General features: G+C 39.9%; 1 protein-coding gene across 1 annotated transcript; it reads right to left on the bottom strand.

The window, feature by feature from the left end:
• Positions 1–5517: 5517 nt before the first annotated feature.
• On the bottom strand, positions 5518–13575 carry LOC132335191 (acyl-coenzyme A synthetase ACSM4, mitochondrial-like). The gene is made up of 13 exons (XM_059861481.1): positions 13221–13575; positions 12555–12765; positions 11962–12169; positions 11702–11845; positions 11301–11457; positions 10645–10724; positions 9795–9918; positions 9191–9271; positions 8978–9079; positions 8481–8608; positions 7693–7792; positions 6751–6870; positions 5518–5938 (listed from the first exon to the last, which is right to left on the bottom strand). The coding sequence occupies exons 1-13, from the start codon at positions 13419–13421 to the stop codon at positions 5852–5854; spliced, it is 1743 nt and encodes a 580-aa protein (XP_059717464.1). The 5' UTR covers positions 13422–13575; the 3' UTR covers positions 5518–5851.
• Positions 13576–14177: the final 602 nt, after the last annotated feature.

Raw genomic sequence — 14177 nt, 5'->3', positions numbered from 1 at the left:
TCCCCAAACATCAGCTGAAGAGGTGATACATTGATGGTGGAATGTGGTGTACTTCATTTGTCCTGATGCTGACTGGAAACTCAAGGATGGTATGAAACCCTGGCCCTGGCATTCACTCTTCCCCTTGTGCTAGATTAAAAATCAGATTGGCTTGTTCTTAAAAGAAATTATCCTCAAGTTTCTCAAGCCAATCTCACAGCCTCAGTGTTTTCCTGTCCTGTCTTGCCTTTCTTGAGGGTCACAGCTGTGTAATTAAACTACGAATTTACATGTAATTCAGTTCATTTATCATTCAGTAGTGAAATACAGTAGGGGAGAGCTTTAAGTAACACCAGTAACTCCCACTGATTGGAAGCAGCTGGTAATATCCTGTGCCCAAAAGAATCATGCTGCAAAATCCTTCCTGTATTATATTCCTATTCAAAGAACAATCACCCTGTGGTTATGCCATCTTAAAACAGCTAATCCTCTAAACCTAAGAGGCTTAGTTATGTGGCCTGCCTGGAAAACAACATGAAATATGAGTAACTGTTCATTGTGGGCATGGTGTTCTTACATTTAAGACTGCTCTTGGATCAAACTGTGGTGTGGCATGTACAAAATCTGACAAAAAAGGCTCTGCCAGGACTGCTGTTGGTTGGCTTGGCCTGCAAGCACTGCCCACTCCTGCAGGGTTCTGTGTGGGCAGTCTGCCTCCCAGCCCAGCTGTGTCTTGAGGCTGGCTGGTGGCTCCTGCTGCCTGGGAGCTCCCACTGCAGAGCCCCAGAGCCCCCTGGCCAGCTCAGCACTCAGCAGGGAGGTCAGGGCAGTTATCCTGCCAGGTAGGCAGGCTGCCAGTGATCTGTCTAATGCATCTGCCTAAAGGCATTAAGTTCCTTTTTTAGTACCCTTTTTAGCCTTTTATAGTGAAAAGCTATTCACAGTAGCCTTATTATCATCAAGTTTTAGGAATATGGAATATTTGTTATAGAATATTTGTCTTTTAGAGAGTAAATATGCCACAGCTGTCAATAGAAGTCATTCCTGCCTGCTTTTCTGTGTTTTATGGTCTTCTATTACAAATCTAGGCATCATAAGGCTATTTATTTTATAATTAGCAGTTTGGCTGTTCTCTAATATTGCTTCTCTATTTAAAAAAGGGACTAAATTGCCTCTTTTCCTGCCCCCTTAGAGGTATCTCAATATTAATGAGATACAGGTGTACAAGGGTGTTAAAACATGAGGAAATTTCCTCTGGAGATAACTCTAACAGGGTTTAGGTAGAAGGCACTTACTTGAGCAAATGGCTGAAGTTCAGCCCCTCAGCCCTGCTGCTTTCAGACACCATCAGCTTTGTTTTCAGAGACTGGCACCTGGATGCAGCCAAGTCCACCACAGGAGCAAGAGCATGGATTACAATAACACACCTGGCCTTTAAAGCCAGCAAGTGATAGCAGATGTCAGGTGCTGCCAGTTGTGTTGTCCCTGGGATGATGATAACAACCTGAAAGTGCAATAAAATTGGAAATGTATTTAGGTATTTTTCCCTTTCAGTCCTGATCACTTCACAGCTTTTCCAGATTTATTGACTACCAGCACCATTCAATCCAGAAATGAGAATGTGCTAAAACATGTCTCACACATCTGAACTTGAATAGAGATGTGCAGACTTGAGGTACAAAATAGCTCCTTTGCTACAGGCACAGTGAAAGTAGGATGCAAAACTTTGAGGCAGAAAACACTGGCAGCTTTGAGTCTGTCACAGTTAAACTGATTTAACCCAAGAAAATGAAAGAAAAATGATGAAGGTAATTACATCAGTTGTTAGAGACTACCCCAGTCCCCCCTTTGATTGTTCAAGCAAGGAAGTCAAATAAGAAATATAATTGTTAAGTGAATTAACTTCTGGCATAGAAGGTAATAAACAATCTACAGACCACTAGGAATTACCCAGTTCACCTGTTTGAGTACAAGCCATGCTCAGCTGCCACCACTCTGAGATTAGAGCTCCATTTAATTTCATCTCCTTTTCCATTTCTGCCCCTAAAGAGATAAAGTCTCAACTATCCTCTGTTTCAGTAGTGCAAGTTCAGCTCCATTAAGATTAATGTAATGGACACAGCATTTTTTGCATTTGTTTTCTATTTCTGACCTCAGACAGTAATGAACTTGGTAGCTGGAAATCAAAGGAATATCCATTTCAGAGCTTGAGGGTGTGAAGGAGGTGAGATCCACCTGCAGAACCCTCCTGGCACAAGCCTGGGACTTGTGTTTATTAGCCCCTTGATAACAATTAGTTGTCCTGAAAGGTCATGTGAACAGTTTTACTACACAGCACATTTGCTGGTTTTCCAGGCTCCTGCTACCAGCAGATATGTTTATGGGTAGTGCATAGGGGGTTTACAGCACAACCAGGAAAATCTGAGATAAGTAACACTCTGCTGCTTTTTGGTTTTGTTTTTTTCTGGTTCACAGGTGTTTTTATGCTCAATACAGCCTTTGCCATAGAGTTCAGCTACTGCTTATAACTTCTGAATCAAGTGCTGTAGCAGCATGGTGTGAAGTGCAAGGGCTACAGAGAGGTAACAAGAAATGTGAGATGTGACCTAGCAGGGATGATCTAAACCTCTGCTCTTCCCATAACCTTGGAACAGTTTGACTCTTATGGAAATATCTCACAGTCTGAACTGACACCTCAGCCCAGGAAATCCTTGATTATATTTAATCCTGAAACTCTATGCAACCCAGTACTGGCTAGACCTGGAAGTCTGATCACCAACAATATTAAAAAACATCCTCACAAAATAATTGGCACAGAGTTACACATATCGTGGCTTTCAGTAAAAGCACTGCAGATACAAAAAATATGGACTAATCAATTTTTCCCTCTTCTATCACTATTTTCAGAAACCTTTTCTCCCATGTACATTTAAAGTTATAGAGAATGTATTGCTTTAGAAATATTTCAAAGCAGCAGAGCAGCAATGTGTATCTTCCACCCTTATTCAGAAGGCTGTCCTCTGAAGACTGACAGGAATCAGGATGGAATACACAAAATGCAATACACAAAAGTCCAGGATGAGCATGTTCTGGTGAGGAGCTCAGCAGCAAAGAGCACCACTCTGTGTTTGTCAGTCTCTTCCTATGAATGTTCCCAGAGATCATTGATAGCTCCTGAACAAACCCCAACTTGTCTGCACAGAGAAAAACAACACGACTTCACAGTTTCATTACAAACTGTTCTCCTTTTCTGTGGCAAGCCTGCAAATTTAAAAGTTTCAGGCTCATTTTAGGATTTAGCTGGCAGACAGCACATCACTCCCAGTGCCCAGCAAAGAGAGTAAGTTCTGGTTTAGAGAAACAAGGAATATCAATTGGTTGACTCAGTAATTCCTCAAGTAGTACAGGACAAACACACACCTCTGAAACTGAGCACGGCCTTGAGGAGCTTTGTGTATTTGATTGAAACCCTGGGCAGTGCGACAGAGCAAAGGCTCCTGCCCACACATCAAACAGAAATGCTTTGATTCACCAGTTTGTTTCTTCCTTTTTTCCTGGTCAGGTTCAGGTTATCATTGCAGAACTGCAAGAACATGTTGGAAAGTCTGTCTGACCCGATGTGCAGACTGAGCAGGCTGTGCTGCAGCAGAGAGGAAACCTGAACAAGCCCTTTCCTGCTGGAATGAACGATTTGTGCCACTACCAGGGCTCAGGGAAAAATCTAGCCAGGTCTGTTTAAAGCCCAGCACAGACCAATACAAAAACCTAGGAACATGTTTCAGGATTACACTTCTAAATTTGCTTTACCATCAATTACTTTCAAAGTTAATAATTAGATTATTAATTAGATAGATTTAAAAATTTATTGCTTACATGGAATAAATGGATTACTTTAAAAATCTGATTGCTTCACTTCAAAGTGGATTACTTTTCCAAAAAGTACTCACATTTGAAATCTGAATGCCCTTAAAAAGAATCAGATGCTGAAATTGTGAGCAGATCACATTTTTCAGCATTTTTTTGTTTGCACTTAAAGATCTAATCCAATTTCTTGTTTTTCTGTCCAAAAATGGATTACATTTAAAATACAACATTACATTTAAAATATCCAACTTGTTTTCCTTCTGTTCTGACTGACTGAAGGAGAAAAAAATTAGTCTCAGAACAAAGCTGTAATACAAGAAAACAGAAGTTTAAAACCCTGCTACAGCCAGGTTTGAGAACAACCTTATTTTGTTCACTTTTCTTCTGGTAGAATCACATTAAACAAACCACTTGCTCCCATGGGGGGTTTAATTTTCTACACTCACTAGAAGCCTGTGAGATTGTGTTTGAAGATAACTTTATTTTGGATTTTAAGGACTGTAAAGGAACCCCTTGACAAATTAGCAGCTGCTGAGCTCTGTTGCTCTGCCATAGCTGATGGAAGCTCAGACAGTGATGGTGAGTTCTGAATCTGAAATCTAACACTTGAGTGTGATGGCCAAACTTGGCAAATTACCCCTTCTCTTACTGATCTTTTCAATAACAAACCCTTTTCAAACAGATAAGCTTATGTACATTTCATTTATAAATTGTGTTCATTTTTTATTCTTACAGGATGACTATTTAGATCTAGATCAAGTATTAGCAGAAAAGTTGGTTATATAGCAACAATCTGAAATCCTTTTAAATAACTAAACCCAAACTTATCTAAAGGCTGCTCTGTTTTTCATTAAAGCTTTATTCCAACTTTTGGTATTGCAGGGAAAGGAGATGAAGTTGTAGATCACTTATAAAATGCTCCCCTGCTCAATGGTCTGGCAAAAATAACTCATGCAAAGTCACAAAAATCACAATCCAGAAAATCTGAAGGACCAAGTTCCAAACCCATTCTGGAAATGTATTAAGCATTTCAGGATATAAAACTAAATATTAACTTTCTTACTAATGCAAGCATAGCAATTTTATGTGAACAAATGCATACAAAACCCATATATTTCTATACACTGTATATATGTATACGTGCAACATTAGCACATACTGTTACTTTCTACAATTTACTAATTTCTCATTATGCATAACAGCATCATCTATTAAATGATTATTTCTCACATACTGAACATAATCTCAATTCCAATTTCATTTACCTCAGAGGGGTTTTTGAAGCAAAAGACGGGATCTTATGTTCATATCTATTTCAGAATACTTCCAGCCTTGCATTGAGAATTCCACTCCTGGCTAGTGCTTGCAAGAGACAAGACACTTTCAAAAGAAAGGACACCTACACATGGTTCTCATCCTACCACCAAAAGTGTGGATTTTGAACCTATCCATTAAAACTGCTAATTCACCATCAGTCACAATGAATTTTTAGGACTTTTACTGCCACTATCCAATGGCACCAGAAAAGATGTTCTTTTCCAATCTCTTCATAATGCTGCATTTTTGAAACCCATATAGTGTCCATACCAGTCACCATGTCCTTTCCATAAGCTTTGGATGTCAGGGTAAACTCTCAGGAAATAGTGAATCAAAATATATTTGACATAAAATACCTTTTCAAATGTGGGCATTATCTTTTTTATTGTCTCTCAAGAATAACATCAAATAGAAGCTGGGCTGCAAAGAGGGATGGTAAGGAGGTCTCAGAGGGAAAACCTATTGAAGTTTTCTATTGAAAATTTTATTTTTCACCCAGAATAATACAATTCAGTCAGGTACTGACATTGGAAACTCAGCAAGCAGGCACAAATATCACATCTTGATGTTACCTGTAGTTTTTTGATGCTCAAGCACTTAACAAAAAGAGATCAGAATGTTGGCAGCTATAGCAGTGAAATGTATATAGTGCTAATGGAATGGAAGTAGTTCTGTTAAATTCCAAACAATGCTATATCCGTCCCCACTCTTTGTCTCTTAATTCATTCCTCTTGATCTTCCCAGTGACTGTCTTTGGCAGCTCTTTGACAAATTCCACCTAGATAAAATAAAGAGAGAAGGCAATGCAGCATGTTCTACAGAGTTGGTTTTCCAAGACTCTCCAAGCATATGTGGAAAACTGAGAGGGCTCCCATCAGTAAGAGCTGCCTGCCTCAAATCCAAACCAAACCAAAGAGCACATTGTGCCACTTGTGACACCATCTCTGTGGCTGCCTGGATGGCCAAACATCTGTACAGCTGCCTCTCAGCTGGCCAAACTGAGTACAGAAACTCACAGCAGAAGGGCAAATGCCAGTATCAGAGGTCAGAGATGAATGACAAAAAGAAGAAAGAAAAGGATGTTACAGCCCCAAGGTCTTTAATGGTTCTTAGTTCTGTGAGCTCTGCTCAAGTTAGCTAAGGCACTGCAGATCTTTTCCTGTGGTGCTGTTACTAGGAAGCACCAAGTGTGTCCTCTTGGGCTTGTGTTGGTTTATTAGTTGTGATGATCAGTAGATAAAAACTTCTTTAGATTCAGTCATATGCCACCTTAAAGGCATGGGCAAGTGCTTGTTTGAAGGTTAAATACAAAATGGAGAATTATGATTGTGAGTCTGACTTAGAACATGGAGATCTGACTGGGATATACAAAACCTAGAAAATTTTGAGAAGTTTGAACAAGTACTTTTACACAAATTCATCAAAAACAATCTAAACTAGTTTTATTTGGGAAAGGTCTTCTGGAGCCAGTGGTCTAGATGAATCTTTACTGCTGTCTCTTTCAAGTGAATCATGAAAATCTAAATGGTAATTCTCCTGAGATTTAGGGAAGGGTGCCCTGTTTTCAAGTTTCTCCTCAGAAATATTTACCTTTCTAGGGTATTTATATGGAGCAGTAGTTTTCTTGACATGGTCCTGCAAGTCACGAGTTAAGCTCTTCAGGTCAGTGGATGAAAAGGTGCGGGACAGAACCACAAATGCTTTCACGACCTGTAAGGTAGAATTAACAAAAGTGATCTGATGCCATCTTTATTTAGGGGCTGATGTGCAGTTACCAGTGAGCAGCACTGCTCAGAGTCACAACAGTCATGAGGAACAGAGAAAGCAGCACAGGATAAGAAATGATTGTGCCCAGCTTCTGCATGTGTATGTGCAGAAGGGAAAGTTTATAGAACAGTTTCTGTGCCCTCAATACAAATAAGAGCCTTTTCCCTTTCTTCTCAGCAGCAGCCAAGAGGAAAGGGGAATGAAGTGTGTCTCTGTGGAGTTCTGTCTGAAGCTAAGGGACATTTCGTTTCTCTCTGAAGTTCACACTGAGGACAGTAAACACTGTTATCCTGGCACAGGATTGTGCATTTACCACACCTGCAGCCCACGTCTAATTCTCAGGCAAGTGCAGTAGAACTCTGGCTACACCAAGAGTCATAAATCACAATTTAATGTACAGACAAATGCTTAAGAACAAGGGCAAAGTAAACATCACAGTAGTGTTCTTCACAGAGAAGACCTTGGGATGAAATGAAACTCAGAAGAGTAAATGGGAAGGGATTTTTCTTGTCAGCCCCACTAGGGTTATCCATGATGGAAGTAGATGTGGTGCTTAGGCACATGGTGTATTTGTGGACCTGACAGTGCTGGCTTCTTGGTTGGACTCAATGATCTCAGAGGTATTTTCCAACCTAAACAGTTCTATGATTCTAAGATGACATTATTGCCTTAGAGCTTTAAGTTTTTCAGTAAAGTAGAAATTCCTTGATATCATTATATATTTGGACAAATACATTGCTTTCCCCCTCCATTCAGCATCCTTACCTCTCCTCTGAGGGGGTCTGGGCTGCTGACAACAGCTGTTTCTACCACAGCTGGGTGCTCTATCAGGGCACTCTCTACTTCAAATGGCCCAATGCGATACCTAGGTCAGGAGAAATAAAAATGAGGTTTGGCTCTTGCTTTTTGTCTGGAAAAAACAGTACCAAAAGTTTTAAAATTTTCATGTTGAAGAAAAAAAAAAAACAAAGCCAGAACAAATCAATAACCAGCTATAGAAGTTTTAGGCAAAATGGGACAGGGGGCTGGGCTAGAAGTAGGAGCATTTCATAGTGGTCTTCGTGGCAGAGGACTGCTGGGGCTGTGGATACTTCTCCATCTTTCCTCTCTCCTTGGGGCTCTTAGGCTGGAGCTCCATCCCACCCTGTAGCTGGGGTCTGCAGCAGCCTGTGCCACATTATGGAATCACATCATACAATATCAAGTTCTTTCCTTTCAACATATAAATTGTTTCAAAAGCTCTTTGAATCCAATTGAGGTTCCTTCAATTTTAGTCAAAAATTAAACTATATAAACATCCCTCCTTTGCCAACTGAAGTCTTCATTCTTTGTTGAAACACACGAGATGCTGCAGGGGAAATGGATCCAGTATCATCACAGAGATGATACTGCAGGTCTGTGGAAAGCTGATAATAACAGCAAGTATTCCAAAATCAAGAGGTCAATACATTCCTGTTACAGGATTATGATTCCAGAAGCTCACGTTAAGAATATACAACACAACATGTGAGGATATACAATGGCAGGTTTAGAATGGGTGTGTGCAAACTAACCCTGAAGAAATGATGATGTCATCATCTCTGCCAATGAACTGGAAATATCCCTCTTCATCCACAGTCCCTCTGTCTCCAGTGACATAAAAATCCCCACGTTCACTTTCTGCAGTTTTCTTAGGGTTATCCTTAAAGTGGTTTACAAGGAGTAGTTTAGATTTTGAGCATGTATTAGCTATACATTATGCTATAATACACATAACAAGTGCACTGCCACTTAATTTTTTGGTCAATGATGTACTGATATTGCCATAAGATACAATGAAATAGGTTTAAAATAATTTCTATTCTTTAGGAAAAAATTAACTTGATCCTAAATAAATTAAAAATTAAATTATTTTCTTTCCTTTTCTAACACCCACCAATTCAAATAAACAAGTTACTCTGGTAATAAATAATAAAATGGTGAAAAATGTCCATCCTTTAGGACCCCGCTGCAGTTGGAGAGCTTTTGGGGAGATTGGTTGTGGTGGTAGGGAATAAAATAACATTCTTACTAAATATTCAGAGAAAAAACCAAGTGGCCTTATAGGTTTGCTTCTGATAGCAATTTCCCCCTGTTGTCCTGGAGGCAGGATATTGGCATTTTTGTCTATGATCTAGAATGAAAAACAGTTCTTATTTTAGTCCAATGGAAAAACAAACTCCAAACACAAATCCAACCAAACAAAAAATCTCCCATGACAGAATCTAAAGAGCAGTCAACAAACCTGAACATCATAAAGGGGAGCTGCTTTCCCCATTGATCCAGGTTTAATCTTCATTCCTTTAGAAACAGAGCAGATTACTCCCTGTAAAAAATCCAAATCAAACCAAAGCTTTTCAAAAGAAAATTGCTAGATTCACACTTAATTCATTAAATGTAGTTTCTAGACTAATTCTAAAGTAAGGAATTAAGATTCATAGGATCCTATATGTTAGTGCTGTAAGGTACAGATAAGCAAAATCATAGAACTCCCTGAAATAATCCTGTTCCATTCTCTGTGAAAAATTCATGTCCTCTGCTAACCAGTCTTCTTCCCTTAGACTCAAACTCTGCCCTCTTGACTGACACTGTTACTTGGAATTAGCTTAAGGACATTTGTGGAAATATTACAGCACATTCCCTCCCAAACCCTCATGTTCCTGGCAGTTTCTGTTCTTGTGAGGAGAGCCATGAGAGGGAGTTCTTTCAGAGGCTACCAGGGAAGGGAATTACTGAAACATTCACAAAATGTGAAGGAGGAAACAGACTGTGTTCTTACAAAACAAACCTTACAGCAAAAAGAAATTCCAGAGATTCAATAGGCTATTGTTCCTACATGTACCATGTACCATTTCAGTCTGGCCATACACTTCATGGATGTCCAGCCCAGTGTAGCTCTTCCACTGCTCCATGACTTCTGGATTGAGTGGTTCCCCTCCACTTATGCAGTACTTCAGGCTCATGAATTTGTATCTTCACAGGGAGTTAAAAACAAGAAAGGCAATACTTAAATCTAGAGGGAGAGACCAGGAGCAGGCAAGGGTGAACACCATGGGAGAGTTAATGCCACAAAGTGGGGAAATCAGAGGGGCCCTGATCCTCTGCTCCCAATCCAAGGATATCACTCTGTGCTCAACACTCTCCATAAGCAGAAGTCAGAGTTAAACATGTGAAAAATAAAATTTTTGCTGAAGTCAGCTGGGATTATAAATAAACCAATACTGATCTGCTGAGCCAGGGCCCTGATTGCTGACCCTTTGCAACAGGCCAAGCAAGAAAGTTCAAGTGGGAAGGAAGGAAGGAACAATGACCGGCAGTGAGAACTGGAACAGGGGGTGAGGTACAACTGCCACAACAAAGAATTCCCTCACAGTTATGCTGACATGCACTTTCTAGGATGAAGTCCTTCCCAAAGTCTGGACAATTAATGTGGCAGACAAAAATTATGACAAAGTATTTAACAGACTCAGTTTCATACTCATAAGTTCAGTAGCATAAGTCTCAAACTTCTGAGGGAAAACATCAAGTTTCTCTGATCAAAACTTCAGCAAAACAAATTTTGCATGATGGTCAAGGATTTCTCGTCAAGGATATTTTCAACTAAATTATTACCCTATTTTGGGTCAAGTAGTTAGATATAGGAGATGACTAAGTTTAGTTAGGGTAAATTAAACATTACTAAATAATTTTTTTACATACTTGGACAGATCATTTTGCACCAGCATGCGGAACAATGTTGGAGCACCGACCAGGGCATCAATAGGGAATCTGCAGAGAGTCTAGAGGGTTAAACAATAAGAAGGACATGTGAAGCTCAGACAAAAACTGCCTTTGGAATGTTCAGTAAGCAGGTGACACAGAAAGGAGAAGTACATTTGTCCCCTATGTTGGGTGAGGAACCCTCTGCAGTTGGTGCAATATGCAGAGATTGTAGATTTGATTAGAAAGGTCCCGTGCTAACACATCTACCTAACACCAGGACCCACAGTTTGGGGCTTGGCCAGAATAGTTCCTCCTCTGTCTACATCACAGGGAGGTGTTCACTTTCATCTTGGATGGTGCAGGCACAGAAACACTTCATTTCTGCATTAATACCCTCTGATACTATTTCCACAGTCACTAGAGTGAATGGCAGGCATTTTGTTCATGTGCTCACCAGCTATGAGTAAAATGTATGAATGGATTGCATGTTTGTTCCCTTCTGTGTACATTAAAAATGAAAGTAGGGCTTTACACAACAAATACAATATCTCAAACACTACTGTAAACACAACCCCCATGAAATCTGTGGATGCAAGAATTGGTTTTGGCATGCTTTCTGCAGATAAATATATTTCCAAGAGTTTTTCCCTTACATTTAGGATAACTTCTGAGTCAGTCTGTGGTAGGTTATGTATAAAGATGCATGATCCAAAAACCCAAGGATCAAAAAAAGATGCTATTGAAGTTAGTATCCATCCTGTGTCTGCAGTGTTCCATATAATTTGAGAGGGAGTCAAATCCAACCAGTACCTGACAGAGAAAAAAAAAAAAGGATAATAAAATATACCCAGAAAGAGGATAAGACATATTAATTGGAAGATTGAGACACTGAGGTGATCCTAGTCCCCATCAATCTGATGGAGTTTTTACTCTGATTTCAAAGGGAGAAAGTCTGGGGATGTACACTAGTATTTCTTATTCAGTAATTTTTTACAATAGCTCTACTATGCAGCTTCAATTATTTTATGTTCAACCAGGCTTAACTCTTTCATACCTTTCACTTAAAAGGGGTCTGAAACCAAGACTGCCCTGGGAATGTTGAGTCATCTTTGGAGAACCTGTAGTTCCACTGGTAAAGAAGATCATCATTGGGTCTTGAATCCTTGTTTTGATGCAGGAATGGTCAGCAGATTGATTTCTGTAAAAAGGAGAATGTAATTATAACTTCAATGGTTGCAGTTGATGTAAAATGAGTGCTTGTGGGAACAGCTCTGCTTTGTCCTCGTGACTGCGGTGGCACTCAGTCATACTCACTGGTACAGCTCAGTGAAGTTCAGCCATCCCTCCCTGCTGCCTTTGGACACCATTAGCTTGGTTTTCAGGAGCTGGCACTGGGATGCCACCGAGTCCACTGCAGGAGCCAGTTTGCCAGTGGTGATGATGCACGCAGCCTTTGATGCCTGGAGTCGGTACAGTATGTCTTTGGCTGACAATTGGGATGTTCCCGGGATTACGACAATTCCTGGAAGACAGGTAAAGTTAGTTTGTGTTGGCATTTTTTCTATGTCTGATTCTTTTCTAAGAACCTAAGCAATTAAATACTCCCAAACTGATCTCTGATACGGATTTGCCCTGGTGTTCCCCAGCCAAAGTTAGATTAGATTAATGCAGGCGCCTGTGCTCTCCTGTCAGGAATGAAATATGGATCTGCCTGGTGACTTCCATGGCTCTTCCCTGCCTTCTGGCATCTTCTTGCCCAATGCATGAGCTACCTCTTCCATGGCCCCTGGTGAAAACCCTTCAGGACTGCCTGGCAGTTAGTCCACTCACTGGATTATTACACTATTTTTCCTTGATAAACCATATCCATTCTTGATCTTCTCTTCTGACCACTTGACCTCACTAACCTGCTCGCATACAAGCCACCTTGACCAGCCACCATTCTGGAATTCGTGGTAGGATCAGGATAAGCCTGTCTCCCTTCTGCAGTCCACATTCTTTAGTCAGTACATTGGCCACTTTCCGAGACAGGAACCCCAGCTCCTCAAAGCTCCACTTCACTTCTTCTCCTTCGCCATTTATCCACCAGAAAGCAGGGTTTGATGGTCTCTTTCCAGCCTATGAAACACAGGAATTTAAACATAAAAGATTTTCTTCGGAAAGACCATGAAATAATAATGCACATACATCTGTAAATTATGGAAGATCTGAGTATTTGACAGCACGCATATGAGTTTTTTTATTTCCTTGTCCTTAAAGGATCGAGATTTGCTATTCATCAAGCTCAGTTATTCCCAACAGATTCTCCTTTTCTGAACTTGAAATGTTTACCAGCCTAATTGTTTCCAGACCTAAGTTCTAGTCTGGATCCTATTTCAGTTTAAGCCTTTTACTCTGCATTAATGGTCCTACAAAATAACAATAAATAAAGCAAGAAACAATGAACTTTTGTATAATTTCCTAATGCAAATTTAATTTGGCAACTGATTGTTTTTATAAAGAAGAAATCCCAGCTTATTCTAAATGAAATTTAAAATTAAAGTATTTCACTGGCACAACAGAAGATCACCTACCTTTTCAATCTCAGACCATTTATCCAGTACATCACTTGCAAAGTTAAAATACTTCGGTATTTCCTGTTTGCCCTGTCTGATGGACTCATACTGGGAATATACATCAGAGGAAAGCAGTGTGGGATGTCCATGGAAAGTCCTATTGGGAAGTTTCAGAGTCCACAAGAGTTTTAGTTTCTGTAATTTCAACAGCAGCTTCATGGCAGAAGACTATGTGTCTAGATGCTGTCACTATATAAGAAAATCGCAGAATTTTTGCTATGAATCCTGCAACAACAAACAAACAAAAATCAAACCAACAAAAAAAGAAAAATAATATTGAGATTACCCAAAGATAACCCAGTTATGAATTAAGGAGTTCTTCATTAAAGTCACTTGGCTAGTCAGAGCCAGACTGATGATTTTAACGTGCTAATTAAATGTTAAGTTCCTGCTCTCTCATATCTTTAATTTTTAAATTTATTGCCCACAACTCTCCATAGTAAAACACAACATCATATATTATTCTTTACATTAGAAGAATGTTCCTGCTTCAAACATTCAGTATCTGATTCTCTATTCATTTTTCTTTTCTGCTTGTTTCCAAACTAGTTCCATCAAGAATCTCACAGTTTAGCCTCAGCAGTTCCTGACTGATACATCCATTCACCACATCAATCCCAAGAGCCTTTACTTTATTATGTGGCCCCTGAGTTTGAGATAGAGGCTTTTCTACTCATTTTCCTGGCCTGTCTGCTGTGGACAGGAGAGATCAGGAGCTGCAGGGGGAGATCCTCTTCATTCATTTCACTCACCTGTTAGGACATGTTTCCCATATGAGGCACTGTAAAGATCAGCCTGGAGATGTGAAACCTGGAAACTCCTTCATAAAGGTTTTGGAGTGAAACTCTTCAGACTTTACTGCTCACCTCTTCTGGAGTCACAAGAAGAGAATGTGGCACAAAACAGACCAAGCAG

Source organism: Haemorhous mexicanus, chromosome 17 (genome assembly GCF_027477595.1).
Source record: "Haemorhous mexicanus isolate bHaeMex1 chromosome 17, bHaeMex1.pri, whole genome shotgun sequence".
Taxonomy (NCBI): domain Eukaryota; kingdom Metazoa; phylum Chordata; class Aves; order Passeriformes; family Fringillidae; genus Haemorhous; species Haemorhous mexicanus.
Note: the sequence above shows the minus strand (reverse complement) of the source record. Positions and strands in the feature narration are given on the sequence as shown.